This window comes from Hypanus sabinus, chromosome 17, assembly GCF_030144855.1.
Source record: "Hypanus sabinus isolate sHypSab1 chromosome 17, sHypSab1.hap1, whole genome shotgun sequence".
In the NCBI taxonomy this organism is placed as follows: Eukaryota; Metazoa; Chordata; class Chondrichthyes; order Myliobatiformes; family Dasyatidae; genus Hypanus; species Hypanus sabinus.
This window is the reverse complement of record NC_082722.1, coordinates 65,824,192-65,842,232: the sequence shown is the minus strand read 5'-3', so window position 1 is coordinate 65,842,232 and position 18,041 is coordinate 65,824,192. Positions and strand designations below refer to the sequence as shown.

At 40.4% G+C, this 18,041-nt stretch overlaps 1 protein-coding gene across 1 annotated transcript; it reads left to right on the top strand.

The window, feature by feature from the left end:
* Positions 1-5,445: 5,445 nt before the first annotated feature.
* LOC132407014 (protein phosphatase 1 regulatory subunit 3D) lies at positions 5,446-16,634 on the top strand. Its single transcript, XM_059993236.1, has one exon. The coding sequence runs from the start codon at positions 7,948-7,950 to the stop codon at positions 8,833-8,835; it is 888 nt and encodes a 295-aa protein (XP_059849219.1). The 5' UTR covers positions 5,446-7,947; the 3' UTR covers positions 8,836-16,634.
* Positions 16,635-18,041: the final 1,407 nt, after the last annotated feature.

Genomic DNA, 18,041 nt, shown 5'->3' with positions numbered 1-18,041 from the left:
CTTCTCGCCATATCCTTTGACACTGTTGACCGATCAGGAAACAATCACCTTCCACCTTAACTATACAGGTGGACTTGGTGTCCGCAGCAGTTTGAGGCAGAACATTCCACAGATTTACTACTCTTTTGCTAAAAAAAATTCCTCCTTATCTCTGTCTGAAAGGGTTGCCTTCAATTTTGAGGCTGTGCCCTCCAGTTCTGGATACCCCCATCATAAGAAACATCCTCTCCACGTCCACCCTATTTAGACCTTTAAACATTCAGTAGGTTTCAATGAGATCCCCCTATATTCTTCTACATTCCAGTGAGTATAGGCCCAAAGCTGCCGAACACTCCTCATATGTTAACTCCTTCATTCTCAGAATCATCCTCGTGAACCTCTGGACTCATCAATGACAGCGCATCCTTTCTGAGATATGGGGCCCAGAGCTGTTGCTAATGCTCCAAATACTGTGTGACTATTGTGTTATGAAGGCTTAGCGTTATTTCCTTGCTTTTATGTTCTATTCCCCTTGAAATGTATGCCAACATTGCATTTGTCCTCTTTACCACAGACTCAACCTGTAAATTAACCTTCTGGGATTCTTGTATGAAGAGCCTTAAGTCCCTCTGCACCTTCTGATGTTTGAACCTTGTCCCCATTTAGATATGCACACTATTGGTCCTTTTACCAAAATACATTATCATACATCTCCCAACACTATTATATCAGCCACCTTTTTGCACATTCCTCCAATTTGTCCGAGTCCTGCTGCAATCACATTGCTTTCTCAGCACTACCTACCCCTCCACCTATCTTCATATCATCTGCAAACTTTGTCACAAAGCCATCAAATCCATTACCTAAATCACTGACAAACAATGTGAAAAGCAGCAGTCCCAATACTGACCCCTGAGGAACACCTCTAGTCATTGGCAGCCAACCAGAAAAAGCCCCTTTTATTCCTGCTCACTGCCTCCTGCCTGTTAGCCATTCTGCTATCTATGCCAGTATCTTTCCTGTAACGCCACAGGATTTTATCACGTCAAGGAGGCTCATGTGACACCTTATCAAACACCTGAAAATCCAAGTAAATGATATTCTCTGCCTCTCCTTTGTCCGCCCCACCATGCTTGTTACTTCCTTGAAGCGTTCTAATGGATTTGTCAAGCAAGATTTCCCTTTACCGAAACCATGCTGACTTTGACTTATTTTATTATTCATCTCCAAGTACCTCAAAACCTCAGCCATAATAGACTCCAACGATTTAGTAACCACTGAGGTTAGGCTAACTGGCCTATAATTTCCTTTCTATTGCCTGCCTTCCTTCCTTCTTAAAGAGTGGAGTGACATTTGCAATCTTCCAGTCCTCCGGGATCATACCAGAATCAAGTGATTCTTGAAAGATCATGACCAATGCATCTCTTATCTCTTCAGCATCCTCTCTCAGGACTCCGGGATGTAGTTATCTGGTCCAGGTGACTTGTCCATCTTAAGACCTTTGAATTTGCCCATCACTTTGTCCTTTGTAATGGCAATGGCACTCACGGATCACTGGCACATTGCTAGTGTCTTCCACGGTGAAGACAGATTCAAAGTACCCATTAAGTTCATCTGCCATTTCTTTGTCCTCATTACTACCTCACCAGCATCATTTTCCCGTGTGCCAATATCAACTTCCTTTTACTCTTCATATAACTGGAAAAGAATACTTCTGGTATCCAAGTTACAGTATTAGCTAGTCTGCCCTCATTTTTAATCTTTTTCCTCCTTTTAGCTTTTTTAGTTGCCTTTTGTTAGATTTTTAAATCTTCCCAATCATCCAACTTCCCACTCACTTTTGCTACTTTATATGCCCTTTCCTTGGCTTTCATGCAGTCCTTAACTTTCTTCATCAGTCACAGTTGCCTACCCCTGACATTTGAGAACTTCCTCTGTGGGACATATCTATCTTGTGCCTTCTGAACAATTCCCAGAAACTTCAGCCATCTGCTCTGCAGTCATCCCTGCCGGTATCCTCCTCTAATTCACCTGGGCAAGCTCCTCTCTCATGCCTCTGTAATTCCCTTTATTTCATTGCGCTACTGATAAATGTGTCACGTACCCCGTGACTGGGTTACCAAACCAGCAGAAATGGAATAATATGTTGGAGTCTGGTGGTACTGTAACTAAGAGTGTTTATTATTAAACTAAATAATACAGTACAATAAAATGCAAATATACATATAAAACATGTTAGCAATTATATATACAGAAGTGTGGAAATATAAATCAAAACCAAGCTCTTTCAGAGTCTAGGGGTAAATGAATAGTCTTAAGATGATGCAGAGTTCAGTTTAAATCGAGCTAGTTGCTGTGGGTACCATTGGACAGAGCGAGAGGTGAGCAGTTGCAGCAGGCAAACCTTACTTTGTCGTCTTGTCCTGTTGTGCTGTTGCGGTCACTGACTGTGACCCCTCCGTTCCCGGCCAGACCGTTCTTCAGTGGTGATCCCTTCACCCAGGCGAGGGTGGACACACCCCACTGGTCTGCCTTCACACACTGTGAGCCTCTGATCGATCCTCCAAGCCCCCACCTTCCTGATGCTCTTTCAGTATCCTGTGGCGTGTCTGCCTGTGTCTTGAGCAGACCCGTATTTATCTCCCCTGACGGGATACCAGCCATCCATCAACTGTCCATGTCCATCATTTGGCTCCGCCTTCTTGTCAGCAGGCACCTAGCACCGCTTTTCTGTGTCAGCAGGGATTCACACAAGCAGGCAAAAGTGTCCTTGGAGCAAAAGTAAACAATCATCGAAGAAGCCATAATACGAAATCATTTTCTCTCTCTCTCTCTCTCTCTCCCCCCTCTCTCTCTCTCTCTCTCTCTCATTCTCTCTCTTTCTCTCTCTCTCTTTCTCTCTCTCTCTTTCTCTCTCTCTCTCTTTCTCTCTCTCCCTCCCTCAGGAGGTCTCAGTCTCTCTCTCCCCCTCCATAGTTCACAGGGGGGTCAACTCTGGACCCCATTTCTGCCTGGATTGCACATCACACATCTATTTCTCCCTCTCAAATTGCTGTACAAATTCAATCATATGATCACTGCCTCCTGAGGGTACCTTTACTTTATCTTCCCTAATAAGATCTGGGTTATTACCCAACACCCAATCCAAGCCTTTCCCTGAGTAGGCTGAAGCACAAGCTGCTCTCAAAAGCTATATCGTAGGCATTCAACAAATGTCCTCTCTTGTGATCAACACCAACCTGATTTTACCAATCCCCTTGCATATTGAAGTCTCTATTACAGTTGTGTCATTGCCCTTATTACATTGCCTTTTCCAGTTCCATTTGCAATCTTATTATCAGAGCCTGGCTACTGTTTGGAAGCCTATATATGACTCGCATAATGGTTTTTTTACACTTGTATTTTCTTAACTCCCCTCGAAGAGGTTCAACATTCTGACCCTATTTCACCTCTTTCTAAAGATATAATTCCTCTCTTACCAATAGAGTCACACCGCCGCCTATGCCTTCCTGTCTGTCCTATGGATAGAAAGTATATCCTTTGATGTTAAGCTCCTATAGCCTTCTTTCAGCCACAATGTCATACTGCCCAATCTTTAATTATGCCATGAGTTCGTCCACCTTATTCTGAATGCTACGTGCCTTTAAATACAGCACTGCTTGAATTCTGCTTCTGTGATACAATTTAACTCTTTGCTCTGTCTGCATATGTACCCAATCATTAGCTTGTCCGTCCTTTCAGTCATGTTCCACCCATCATCTACCTGGCTGGCTCACCCTCAGTGTTCTATCATCCTGGTTCCCATCCCCCACCATATTAGTTTAAATTACTTCCAACAGCTGTAGTATGGCTCCCTGGGAGCACATGAGGAGAAATAAAAGTACAAAATCTTAAATTACAGGGGTTTTAACATAAAGAGAGAGTTATAGTATTCTCAGTGTCAGCAAAAGAGCTGGTTATTGACTTCAGGAAGGGGAGCACTGTACTCCTGTCTACATCAATGGTGTTCATTTGAGGGCTTCAAATTCCTAGAAATGAACATCTCCAACAGCTGTTCTGGCCCAACTGTGGTGATGATACAGCCAAGAAAGTTCACCAGCACCTCTAGTTCCTCAAGGAAGCTAAAGAAATTTGGTATATCCCTGATCTTTCCGATTCCTATTAATGCATCACAGAAAGCATCTATCTGGGTGCATAACAGCTTGCTACCGCAACTGCTTTCCCCATGACAGTAAGAAACTAAAGGATTGTGGGCGCAGCTCAGCACGTTATGAAAACCAGCCTGTGTTGCTACCTTAGTGAAGTTGCTGGCATTATCAAAGACCCCACCCAGCTGGGTATTCTTTCTCTCTCCCCCCCCCCCCCCCAATAGGGCAGAAGATTCAAAAGCCTGAAAGCATATACTCAGGCTACAGGACACCTTTACCCCACTCTTAAAAGACTAGTGAACCATTCAATAGTAGAATATGATGGATTGTTTCTCCCTCAACCTATCTTGTTATGATCCTGCACATTATTGTCTTCATTGCACTTTCATGGTAGCTATTATACTTTGTTTTTCAGTCTGTTACTATTTTTACCTTGTTCTACCTCAATGCACTGTGTAATGATCTGATGTATGTGTAGTTATGCAAGACAAACTTTTCACTATATCCCAGTACATTTGACAGTGAAATCTATTCCATTTCCCCCATTTCACCACCTCTCCCCACACCAAAACGCAAATTTTAGTAGGCCAGCTCAGCTAAGACAGGAATTTCAATAACAATTGTTTTTCACAGAAATGTCAATTTTGAAAGAGGAGCTCAATCCCAATAAACATTAATTTGTTGTGGAAGTCTCTCTTACAATCACACTGCCATTTGCACTTACGGACACAGACGTTAAGTACCTGAATATCAAGCGCTCTGAAATTAGAACAAAACGACTGAAACCTCCACAGGCGTTTCAAACAGGACATTATAAAACTCGACTGAAATTACAGTTCCATCTGTTTGCAAATTAATTGTTGAGAGGGAAATATTTGTAACTGACAAAATTCGATACTTATTTCATGCTATGATTTAATAATAAGTTGGTCTGAGTCGTGTTGCTAACTTGTTGTGAACTAAAATAGTTATTTTCTCATCGCAACACAGCCAGTGATGTTTTGGACATCTAAATGGCAAAGCATTTAAATACAATTTCATTTTCGTCCGTTACGATTCGTCTTTGCAGTGAGTCAGGTGCCACTGTGCAAGTCGTGAATATATCCGCAGTGCGTTCATTGCTCATTGATTTCTTCTCCAATTGGCCACGTCAGGAAATGTCGAGAGGTAAGCAAAGATTGAGACATCGTGTTTGTGTGCGCATGTAGCAGTCCTCCCCTCTGCTTCACATTGCTCGTGAACGTGACTTCACGCACGATCTCACTGGGCGGCTACAAATCAAAACCTGTAGTACGGCTAGATCAGAAATGAACCCTGTGTTAAAAAATCATAGAAATGCCATCTCCACAATAGGCTAAGTTTAAAAAAAAATTACCGTAAATGTACAAGTCAAGGCGCAAATGAAAGAAAAACGGGACTTTAATCTGGCTATCGCTTATCAGAATAAATTGTGTCAATATCTTGGGAGCGAGTTGATCCCAACTCGTCTTTTAATTACTAACTCCAGAAGTGTGGCTCTCCACCTATCGCAGCACCCATGAATAATTAAATCCTAAACATTGATATATTACGTGCGTAAGTATCTGTAGAGGAGTCTTTGAAGGCAAATAGTACTGCGGTCACTTGAATTGAGTACGACGTTCTCTTAGGACGGTGTTATCCATTGTTGAGTCCTCAGGTGGCTGTAGAGACCGATCCGGGATCCACATACTCTGGTGCAGTGTCAAAAATCAAAAGCAAATAAAAGTATAATATACTCCTATGGTAGATTGCATTGTATGTGGACTGAGGAAAGTTGGAGGTGAACCCTTGCTCTGTAATTTAAAACTTGCTTTGTGGACGGAGACAGGATGCAGCCGAAGAGACAATGAGTAACACACAGCGGTAGAATTGTTGGAAGAATGTAGTGAAACCTTGGTGATTAAATAGGTTTGGATCAGTGATTAATTACACCTGAAATAGCGCGGATTAAAAAAAATATAAGAAACAAGACTAGAATTACTTTATATTGACAATGAAGTTGCCAAGTTCAGCTAACCAGTTCACAGATGAGAAATGTGACATGCTCCCCAGTTGGTGTGGTTCGGTGAGTAACACTTCTTTCCAGTCAGCAAATTGTGGGTTCAAGTCCCACGCTGAAAACATTGGCATGAAGATCGAGACTGTACGAGGATGGCTCTTAGATGTCTGCTTTTTCCCATTTATCATTGGGTCTGGAATGTGTATCGTTACGGGTCTGCAGATGAGATATTGTTCCTTGCAATGGAATAGTGTTCAAGGTGGAATGCAGAGCAAGTTTGAGGCTTAAGGTGCTTGAAAACATGCAAATTAGCAGCACTAATGACCACTTGGCCCAATTGGTTCATATTTAATGAGATCTTCATTATTCTGATTTTTAACCTCAACTCTGCATTCCTTTCACCCTTGTTTATCCAAATTATCTAACTCACAAAAAAATGGTTCCCAGCTTTGTAGAATAATTCCAAAGACCCTTGATCTTCTGAGAAAACTGATTTCCCTCTACCTTAAATGGATAACCCCTTACTTTTAAGAGGGAGCCCTTAAGTTTAGATTCTTCCGCTAGAAGAAGCATTTTATCTATACCTGCCCTCAGAATTTCAATTAAAACCCTTCTCCAGTAGATACAGCCCAGCCTGTTCATCCATCCCAGGTTGCTTTGGCTGGTAAACCTTATGGGAACTGCTTCCAACACAGCACATTAACGACGTCTTTCCTTAAATAAAGTACTACATACAGATGGCCTTTCATTTCTAACCGAGCTCTTCCTCAAATGTGTCAAACTGGAGGCTGTGGTAGAACACAGGACCCTACGGAAAATTCTGGCAATTCTGGATGATGTTTCTCACCCTCTGTATGCTACTTTGGCTGAACACAGGAGTACGTTTAGTAATAGAGCAAGACAAAACGCCTCTCTCTCTCTCTCTCTCTCTCTCTCTCTCTCTCTGTTTTGCTTTACGGCGGTTGGCACCCAGCTTAATGGTGCATTACCGCCACGACAAAACGCTTAAGAGCACTCTATGAAGTCATTCTCAAACTCGGCCATTCGGCTCTATAAGTGGTCAGCCTATAGCCGGAGAAGTGATGACCCCCCCCCCCCGCTAGCCTTTTTTGGGGCAACTTGCTTTTTTTTTAATTCTTTCTTACCTCACTTCTAATATTTGTATATCTGTGCACTTGTAATGTTACTGTAATTTCCTTTGGGATCAATAATGCATCTATTTCCGCCCCTCTCGAGAGCCCTGAATTCAAATCAGATTCAGCCCGCGTCCGCCAACCATTTCCAATCCGCCTCTGTTCCACCCAACTCAACGACAATTAACCCTGACATGCCCCATCTCTCTCCTGCTCTGCACTGAACTCTATTTGGATTCGCTTCTAGTGTCCGGGTTGAAATTATAATGTTGCTAAGCGTTCTTGGTTTCCACACCGTCCCTTTATATTTTTGATTAATGCTGCTGATAAGTTATGATCCCAACGGGGCTTCTGTTTGAATTATTCGTCGCTACGTTTGGTACTTTAAATTTTAAAGACGCACCCGCCCCCTTTTTTTCCTCCTGTTACACGCGTGGGACTCGATAGGGTGTTACGAAGGCTTGATTGTCATCCACGTCATTGCACTTTAAGCCCAGTTCCCTCTGTGGGCTGTTAAATGTATTTCCTCTCCTGGATATAGGAACACGTTCCGCAGTTCTACCGCAGAAACAGAGCTATCCAGGCGTTCGCCAAATCAACAAAATGTGGTCTTAGCACGGAGGTCTGGCCCATCTCTTGCAAACCTACCCCAGCCCGCCTGTCCCTCATGGAGAAGCCGGAGGTTCATTCGAGCCTGTGCATACCTCGGAACTTCAGCTGCATAGCCAGTCTCAGTGGCAGCTTGGCTGGGGAATATGTCGGCTGTGGAGCGGAAGGAGAGCTCGACTGTCACCCCAAATGTCACCAACAGGAGAGGAGCCGAGAAGGGTCCAGCAACTGTGGTGGTCATCCCAGCCCGGGTCAACGCAGGAGAGCCAAGTCGCTGCCAGCCCCCGCCGAGCGAGGAGCCGCCTCTCTGGAGACAGCGTCTACCTGCCGGGCCAGGAGGAAAAGTGTCCGCTTTGCAGACTCATTGGGTTTGGAGTTGACCACCATCAAGCACTTCTGCGATGCTGACGTGCCCCAGATCCCGCACCGGGTTATGGCTCGGCTGAGGAACGAACGACCCGATTGCCTGCTGCCCACCAACATGATGGACATTCTATTGGACAACCCAGCCCACACCCTGGAGCCCACGTTCAGCAACCCCGTCAGCTGTGCCGGCTTCCTGGAGAGGGTCAGGACGGATAAGGTGTGTCTGGAGTCCTTCTCCACTGACCAGTTCAGTATCCTGGGGCTCATCAGGGTCTCCAATATCGCCTTTGAGAAGCAGGTGGTAGTCAGGTATACTCTCAACCAGTGGACCTCTTTCGTGGACATTGTAGCCAGCCACAGCTCGCACTCTCCGGACGGCCAGACTGACACTTTCTTCTTCAAATTGATCACCCCGCTCTTTCTGGACATGGGTGGAACTATGCAGTTCGCCATCCGCTACTTGGTGGCAGGACAGGAGTTCTGGGACAATAATAAAGGTCTTAACTACCAGGTTGTAAGTCACAAGGTTAAAGTCTCCCCTCCCAAGGACTGGGAAAATGGCTGGATTCACTTCATTTGAACGGAAAAGAGGAAACTTTCTTTACCGTGTCTGCATGGTGGTGTTTGAGAGTCGCATCCGGTCTATCTTGTCTCCTGCAAGGTTTCGGTTTCTGTTTGAAAGTTTTAAGTCGTGGGGACCACTGAAAACTGGAAATCCTCCTTGACTGATTCCATTCAGTGTTGTGGCGGGGAAAGTTGTCCTCGGTCATTATAAGCAATAAGTTGAGTTCAGTTTCCGTGGTGAGGTGGGAGGGTCAATGTTTTTATGATCAGGTATACACGAATAGAAATCACCGACTTACCACGTTAATTTTTGTTTTCCGTCTCCACGGAGGCTGCCTGCTGAGTATGTCCAGCACTTTGTGTTTGAATAAGCTCGAGCAGTAACGGGTGTAAGGGTAACCTGTGAAATTAACCACGCGAGACTTCTTTAGCAGCTACAGGGAGAGGTGACTAAATTTCAGCCGACTTCCAAACTTGAGCCCTTTATATAAACCTTTTTTTAAAGAAAAGTTTTTTAAACCCTTTTTATAAAGTGCACTTTGCATTTCCAAAATGGGACTTTTACTTGACTGCTTAATCAGCTAATAATATAACTAATTTTGAAGACTTGTACCACCTTTAGAAAATAATGTCTGGACAACCTTTTCATCACCTTTGCAAACACTTCATAACCCTACATGCCACTTGCAGCAAATGAATGCAGACATCCTTTGACTCACTGGCAGTTCTCCAAGGAGGAAACCAGAATAACCTTTCAGAATTGACACGGGTGCTGATGACAGGGGGTGAATTGCTTATTAGGGTCTCTGGGAGCTTCCTGCAAAGGAAGTCCAGACACAAATAATTTCTGTGTGGACCAAGTGTAATTGAACATAGTAAGCTCCCAGGGAGTGGTGTTGAGGTGTAAGTAATTAAATTAAATTGTGGGAGTATCATCCTGAGTGCTATATGCGCATAAATCTGTAACGGATAAAGCCAAAGGATCTGATTCTTGAAATATATAAAATGGTCTGCAAAAGATATAAAATAGTATGTTTAAAGATTTCTGTAATAATTAAATGTAACTCTTAAAAAGTTTTAGAGTTTGTGAAGGTGTATGTGTGGTGGGGAAGACAAAAACACTGTGCCCTTTGGCCAAAAGACAGATACCTTTAGGTTTCATTCATTGGTTCTTTAAAATATAAACCTTCCAAAACCCCTGCTTAAACCACAAGGTAAAGGTGGACAATTGCATCAGCATTAGTAGCATCTCATGTTGCAGATTTTAAGTTTGATGATGCAATTATATTGCTGCTGAATCATTTTGGTGTACGTTGAAGGTGTAGCAAAATGTCAGGTTTGTAGAGAATGGCTCAGCTATTTTATTTTCACTGTTTACTGTGTGTACAATCTACTTGGCAATATGATTAGTGTGTCCAATTAAATATTCGCTGGCATTTTTGTGGATGAAATATACCTTTAAAATGAAAGCAGTATCTTTGCAATTGGTTTGGCATCAGTATTGCTCTTAAACAAGAGAAAGTCTGCAGATATTGGAAATCCATAGCAATTCATACAAATTGCTGGAGAAACTCCAGCATTCTGTGAGTGATCTTAGTTGGCCAGCAGGAGGATAAGAAGTTTTGCTTGATGTAGACCATGGTGGACATGATCAAATTCAATTTCCCATTTATTTACAAGCCAAAATATATGGAACTTAATAGCCCATTGGTACCCAGAAGAGCAATTCTGCTTACCTTTTCCCTAGCTCTTTCCCTAGCATTGCCAAATTATTCTCTCATGTGAAAATCATAAACAAGAGATTCTGCAGATTTTGGAAATCCAAAGGAACAGACATAAAATGTTGCCCCTACAACATGTATGGAGAGGAATGTTTCAGGCTGAGGAGTCTCCAGAGAAAATCACTAACCTACTAAGTTCCTTCAGCAATGTGCGTTTCTCTCAAGTGAATGCGCATTTCCCATTTGAAGGTGCTGATTGATTCTATTTCCACCTCAATACAGGCAGAGTTCCAGATCATTATTGTCTACATGCTTCATTGTTTCCCTTGAATCTTCCATCCAAAAAAATCTTTGCCACAGCTGTTAAATCTGCTTCTATCTAAACCACAATCTGCTACCCCTTTGATAAATCTCAAGTTGTCTTTGCCTTAAACAGAACAAGTCCACCTTCTCCAGTTTAACCCAATAACAGAAATCCTTTATCCCATGGAGTCATTAGTACTTCCTGGCCAACTTTTGAGAAGCATACATATGATATGGAATTTAATACATTATATAGAACTTTAAGTAGGGTGCAAAGTATTAGCTGTTCACATGATGATTAGATTTTCCAAAAATTGAGCTCTGAAGTTTCAAATAAAACAGAAGTGGGTAGTGTAGACATGTCAAATATGAAGATATTAAGCTTTAAGCCCAGGAAGCTTCCCATATCAATTTGAGTAGATAAGTGTGTTTACTGCTACACTTATTTTAGTTTTTTTAAAAACTTAATTGCTTTTCCACTGTACATAACACATTTAGATCATTTTTTAAAAGAACAATATTACATTCATTTTGACACGAGCTGTAGGAAGACTGGAGAAACCCACATTATTGATCTTGCAACCGAGGAAGCTGAAAGGTAACTTAAAGAATTTAAATTTCTGAGGGAGGTGTCAGGTGAAACTGCTTTCACTGACAGGTGAGCCAGGGTAAATAGCTAAAGAATGTACAATAAATTATCATATTTGGATTGCACAGGCTGAAGGCACACTCAAAGGCAACTGGGGGGGGGGGGAGTGAAGAACTGGATGAGAAAAGGGGTTTTGGAAAGAATAATTAAGTGGGACCAAATCCATAGTCATCACAGACTGGATGAGCCAAATGACATCTGTCATTTATATGGCCTTTGCTATGACTTAAAATCAATTACAGTTAAAATTACAGATGTTTATATTAAGGATTGTGTCAGCATGGACTTATTTCCAGAGTTGCTTCACTTAATGTGTTTTTTTTTAAATGGCTTCCTAAAACAAAAAAAATACTTTATTTCATTAACCAACCAAGGAAAAACACATAAGTTATATTTGATTAGACTTGAATACTTGTAACTCAGTGCATGCATTAGAATTATTCCGGGATAGCTCCTATTGCTGTGCTGCTGCAGATTAGTTGTGGCTTTATTTGTACCTTAAAATATAAAGCGTTCAGATTGTTTGAAGCCTGAGCAGTTTTGAAGGTTAGAAGTGAGTCCCTTTTATTGTACGTTCAAAGTAAACTGAATTTGCTGGTGTGCCAATTTTGTGGTATTGTTCTGAGTAAAGTTCCCATAAATTATTTTGAAACCAGGTGAATTTAAGGGAAATGCCAATTTCTTTAACATTATTTCCAGTGTATGAGGAAACCTGCAGTATTGGGCCACACTTAGCCTGCACCCTAATCTTAAACTCCCTTTTCCTGTGATTTCCACTTCCCCACTGCTCAACATCTCCAGGGTACAGGTTCTAGTGTAGATTGTAATCTAAATGATCATTCTTTAATGTGTGGTCTAGGTGCTTACTGATAAATAACCTAATCAGTTGGAGATTTAAAGTTCCACACAGACGGGAAATAAATGTTGCCAATGTTTAGAAGTAGACACTAAAGTTTTTGACAACAGTTGCAAAGTTTGGAAAAAGGAAGACAATCGAATGTATGTGCCATATCTAGTATCTACTGTTTTTTTTTAGTTTTATTAATCTCATTGTAGGCATGGATGCAGGAACAGTTCACTTCCCCCCCCCCCACACTAAAACCTGCCCAGCCATTCAATGATTGCTTCTGATTCAGTGAGTCTCCAGTCCATTTTCCTACTTCATTGCCATGTGCTCTAAACCTTTTACAGTCTGAGCATTTAACAAGCAGCCTTAAAAATGAATGCCTGGGCATCTGACAATGAGATTTACCACATTTTACACTCTTTTTCAGTCCTAAACCCTTTATCCTGAGATATTGCCCTCAATTTTGGACTCCTAACTAGAAAAAAAAAGTACCTCTTAGCATCCTCCCAGTTAGAAGTCTGCTCTACACAGTTAGGCATGGCTGTAAATATAACATTTCAAATGTCCAGAACCAGATCAATAGTACTAAGCACTAAATATGGGTCAAGGGCATTGACTGAGCAAATCTTCCTGAACTGGATAAAGTACTAAGCAATTTGATGTGGCAAGACCAACCCAGCTTCAGCATTTTTTTTCAGAATAGCCGCTCAACCTGACCCACATCCAGCTTGTATAGATGGGGGACTTGGGTGGCTGGGCTCTATTGAGAGCTTTGGCTAGTCCTAACCAATTTTTTTTGTAGCAATTGAGTTTTACTTAGTAATGTTACAGTGACTACATGGAAATGTTTATAATTTCTAAAACTACTGAATTGCCCATTCTCAGTATAAGCTCTGAGGTCACTTTAATAAGTACAGGAGATACCTAATAAAGTGGCCATTGATGGTATGTCCATGGCCTTGTGCTGCTGTAACCCATCCTTCAACGTTTGATGGAGCTACTCTTCTGCATATCACTGTTGTAATGTGTGATTACTTGAATTGCATTCACCTTCCTGTCAGCTTGAACCAGACTGTCCAATCTTCTCTGATCTCTGTCATCAACAGGTCATTTTCACTCTCAGTACTGCTGCTTACTGGATTGATTTATTTTGTTTGCACCATTCTCTGTAAACTCGTGCATGAAAATCCCAGGAGATTAGCAGTTTCTGAGAACTCAAACTACCCTTTCTGGCACCCACAGTCATTCCACAATCAAAGTCACTTAGATCACATTTCTTCCCCATACTGATGTTTGGTCTGAACAACAACTGAATTTCTTGACCATGTCTGCATGCTTTAATGCATTGAGTTGATGGCACATAATTGACTGATTAGATAATTGCATTAACAAGCTAGTGTACCATATAAAGTGGCCACTGAGTGTATCTCCGTTCCTGGTTTAAGGGGAACTATAGTTCATCTTTCTCATGTATCAAAACATTGCCATTTTACCTCTGCTATTCTGTTCCATCAAGAGCAGATGGCTATTATTTTGCATAGTAGAAGAATCCATCTTGATTATCATATCAACTGTAAGAAAGGCTGATGATTATGATGCAACTTTATTGCACTGTAACTGCATTTTAAATTACTATACCTTTTGGTTAAATAAATTACTGAGTTACTTCTGTACCATTAAGTTCTTGTTTAGTTTAACCAGTTGGATAGCTAAGCAACATAGATCAGAAAGATCCCAGATTTGATAATCTCTGGTTTGTGCTAAAATGCGTTGGAGGTGACGTGTTTCTGGGAGATATGGAATAAGACCTATGCCTTTCATAGTTAAATAGTTTAATTCTCTGCTATCCAGTTTAGGGAATACCAGCACTCAATCTTATTTCCTCATGAAACTGCATCCCAACTTTAGTCAATACATTGATGGAGCAGGGAAATTGGAGAAACTAACCTGGATTCTTTACTTAAAAAGAAAAATTCTTTACTTATATTTCCATGCAGTAACATAAAAATCTTGTCAACCTTTTGCACATTAGTGTCACAAATTTGCATATGACTGGCAGTGAAAACCACTTATTCTGAATAGGTGTACTATTTAACTGATTAATTCAGGATACTGATACATAATTTATGTACTTCAACCTCATTTAGTTGAATAACAACCTACACCCATTATCTATATGTCATGCTTCTGTGAAAGGTACCAAGATATTATAGAGAATTATGGAATCATAACATCATAGAAGGTAATGATTGGAGCAGTTATATCTACACTAGCTCCTGTCATGTAGTTCTCTTTGTCTCACTGACCACCTCCTATGGCCCTGCAAATTATTTTCTTCAAGTGCCTATCCATTTTTCTTTTGAAACCTCTAACTCTATTCTATCATCCTAACTTAAGTGAGTTCTGAAGCCTAACCAATTCCTGTATTGAAAGGAAATTATTTTCCTAAATTCCTCTATCTTTTGCCCATTCTTTACATATTTGCCCTCTCCTTGACCTAACTGATAATGGGAAGATGTTTGCTATAAAACCTTAAGTAATCAATAAGATTGCTCTTCTTCCACACCTTTTCATTTCAAATATGCACATTAAAGTGTACCTCCTGATTGTTCAAGTGGTAGACTACAGAAAATTGTACATCCATAATTATAGGAGTGCTGTTGACATGCAACGGTGGAATGACATTCACACATTCATGATTTTGAAGTATGCTAACATGGAAGAAAACTATTCACTATTGTCATCTTGGAATTGCTTTCAGATAAGACACCAGCTCCCAGGCTCTTGTAGAACAAAATGATGATAAGAAAGGGCAACCAAGGGACAGCTCCTATTCTGAAAGATATTTTTGGGCCAGTACATGTGAGATGGTACTTGAGAACCACAGAGCTCCCTCCAGTATCTGTAGATGGTGTCGCAGCAGAGACAGTCTAAAATAAACAGACAACAGATAAGGAAATCAGTGGAAAGTAAGATGAGAGAATATGCATGACCTTAACCACCCATTTATACAATTATTTCTCACCACTGGGAATTTAAAATGTGATTGTGTAATGTTTTACTGTGATAAATGACTGTATTTTTTCATGGATATAAAGAATTGAATCTATTTTTTAAAAATTAAACATCAGCATATGTTGTATTTGAATACAATTTCTGTCAGACTGTAACATTCAGGATTCATTATTTTATGTGTGTTTTGAAAATAGTATTTTTGACTCATTATTTTAAAATTTAAGTCACTGTTTACCCAACTACAGTTTGTATTTTTTCCCATTATGTAATGGCAGAGTTGGCATTTGTTTCCAGATTCTAACTGAACAAGCAACAGGACCTACTGTTAACATGGACTTAAAGTTTACCTGTATCAGCATCCCTTGGTGCAGTTACTAATTCTTACTGTTTTAATTTTATTCTGAAAGAATATCTAATTAATGGAGATTTTTGTTTGGAAAATGGTGAATTGTCAATGCTATGGAAATGTTAATGAGTCATTTTGCACAGACTAGATTTATTTGATATAGAGCATTAGGATCTTCAGGGAGATTTATCAGAGGGTTTCCAGAAAACAGTTCTACCAAGGTGTATTATTTCCTCCTTGATCTATTTTCACAAGTTATTTTAAATGCACCAGCATTCAAACTGCTAGTAAACTTGTACACACTCTCTGATTTGCTGAATTCAGTTTATTTTTTGGTAACTTCAATGGTTCTTCATTTGGAAGGTGTTAAGTTTTTTTTAGCTTTGAGATACTGTCACTTGTGCAATAGCCTATCTGTGAACTATGCAATATTAATCTCAATTGGTTATCAGATCTGCCAAAGTATTTTAGATGGATATATATCAAGCTCCTGTTATTTTTAGACATTGTTTTCATTCAGTGTAGTACATATTTGATCTTTGTGCAATTCAGGTGGCTACTATTTGTCCATGCTATGTGTCTGCATGTTGTTTCATTTTATGGAGCGAAAACTTGTTATCAAAATAAGCTTTAAAATTATATCAAATGTTTTATGTCTTGTGTCAATTTGAAGGGAGTGATTCTGTATTGATTTTAGTATCTGCAATGTTCAGTTTGTTGTCTGTACTTAATGCAGTAAATCTTGGTGAACAATTGCATTTTGTTATGATCAATTATAGTTTGATTACAGAAACCAAACTTGTCCATTGACTATTCTAGGCCAAGTTGTCTACATACAAAATAGTACCATTGTATTTTCTATTTGTGAACCTTGTAGTGTGGAAACATAGGTTTATATTTTTGTACGATGATGTCAATAAACTTCTGTGTTGCACTTCTATGTATGAGTATTTTCTTTAATACTGAATTTTTCTTCAATTCTGGTCACCTCATTATAGGAAGGATGTGGAAGCTACGGAGAGGGTGCAGGGGAGATTTACCAGGATGTTGCCTGGTTTGGAGAATAAGTCATATGAAGCAAGGTTAGCAGAGCTGGGACTTCTCTCTTTGGAGCATAGAAGAATGAGAAGGGACTTGATAGAGGTCTACAAGATAATGAGAGGCATAGGTAGGGTGGATAGTCAATACCTGTTTCCCAGGGCACCAACAGCAAACACCGGAGGGCATGTGTACAAAATTAAGGGAGGGAAGTTTAGGGGAGACATTGGGTAAGTTTTTTTTACACAGGATCATGAGTGCCTGGAATGACTTGCCAGGTGGTGGGGGCTAAAACATTATTTAAGAGCCTGTTGGACAGGCACATGGATGAAAGAAAAATGGAGGGTTATGGGGTTGTGTGGGTTTAGTACTTTTTTAAGGATTATAAAAGTATTTATAATATCGACGCAACATGGAGGGCTGAAGGGCCTGTACTGTGCTGTAGTGTTCTATGGTTCTATGGAATATTGCGTTTAAGTAAAGATGAAGAAATCTTTAATGTTAAAGGAACCAAATTCAATCTGTTACTGCTTTGAGGCCTAGGAAAGTGCTCAGTTAATTTCCACTTGAAGTGCTTCCAAAGCTGGTTAATACATTTCAATAACTTTCAAAAATCCCTGAGGAAATCCATTATCTGTTCCAAGGTGGTGGTGAGAAATATCATGGAAGGGCAACTATCATCTTTGCCAAATTTTGTTGATTGGTTTGAACACCTTAGTGGAACAGTATCAATATTTGCTTTGATGCCACATTTCCTCATTAGACCACACCATGGATCTGCAGTAATAACTGTCCTTGTCATGGTTTCTCGTGCCCCACAAACGACCGGGAGATGCAGAAGATTCTTCAAGAAGTATTAAACTTTAATTTGCAAATCAAAGCTGAGACAGTCATTGAGCTAGACGCTGATTGCCCTCCGATTCTTGTGCATAGCATTTTTTATAGCAATCTCCTGGTTTAGTTGTATTAGCATATCCAATCGGTCTATAGTTGCGTATCACTAGTACATCCGCCACTATTGTTTCTACCCATTGACTTAATACTGTTCTAATCTACATCTCTTAGCTACCTCTCATTAACACACCATTATAATCTACATCCTTAGCTAGCCTCTCATTAACACCCCATTATCTTCTACATTCTTAAGATTTCATCTACTAAATTGCATAGCAAATAGCAAACTGAAAGCTGACTACATAGTTTTAGTTACGCAGCAAACAATGCAACTTTTATACTCCAATATCCTTCCAATGTCCTCTTGACTGATTTATTAACGAGGAACATGTGATCATAAACTGGTCTC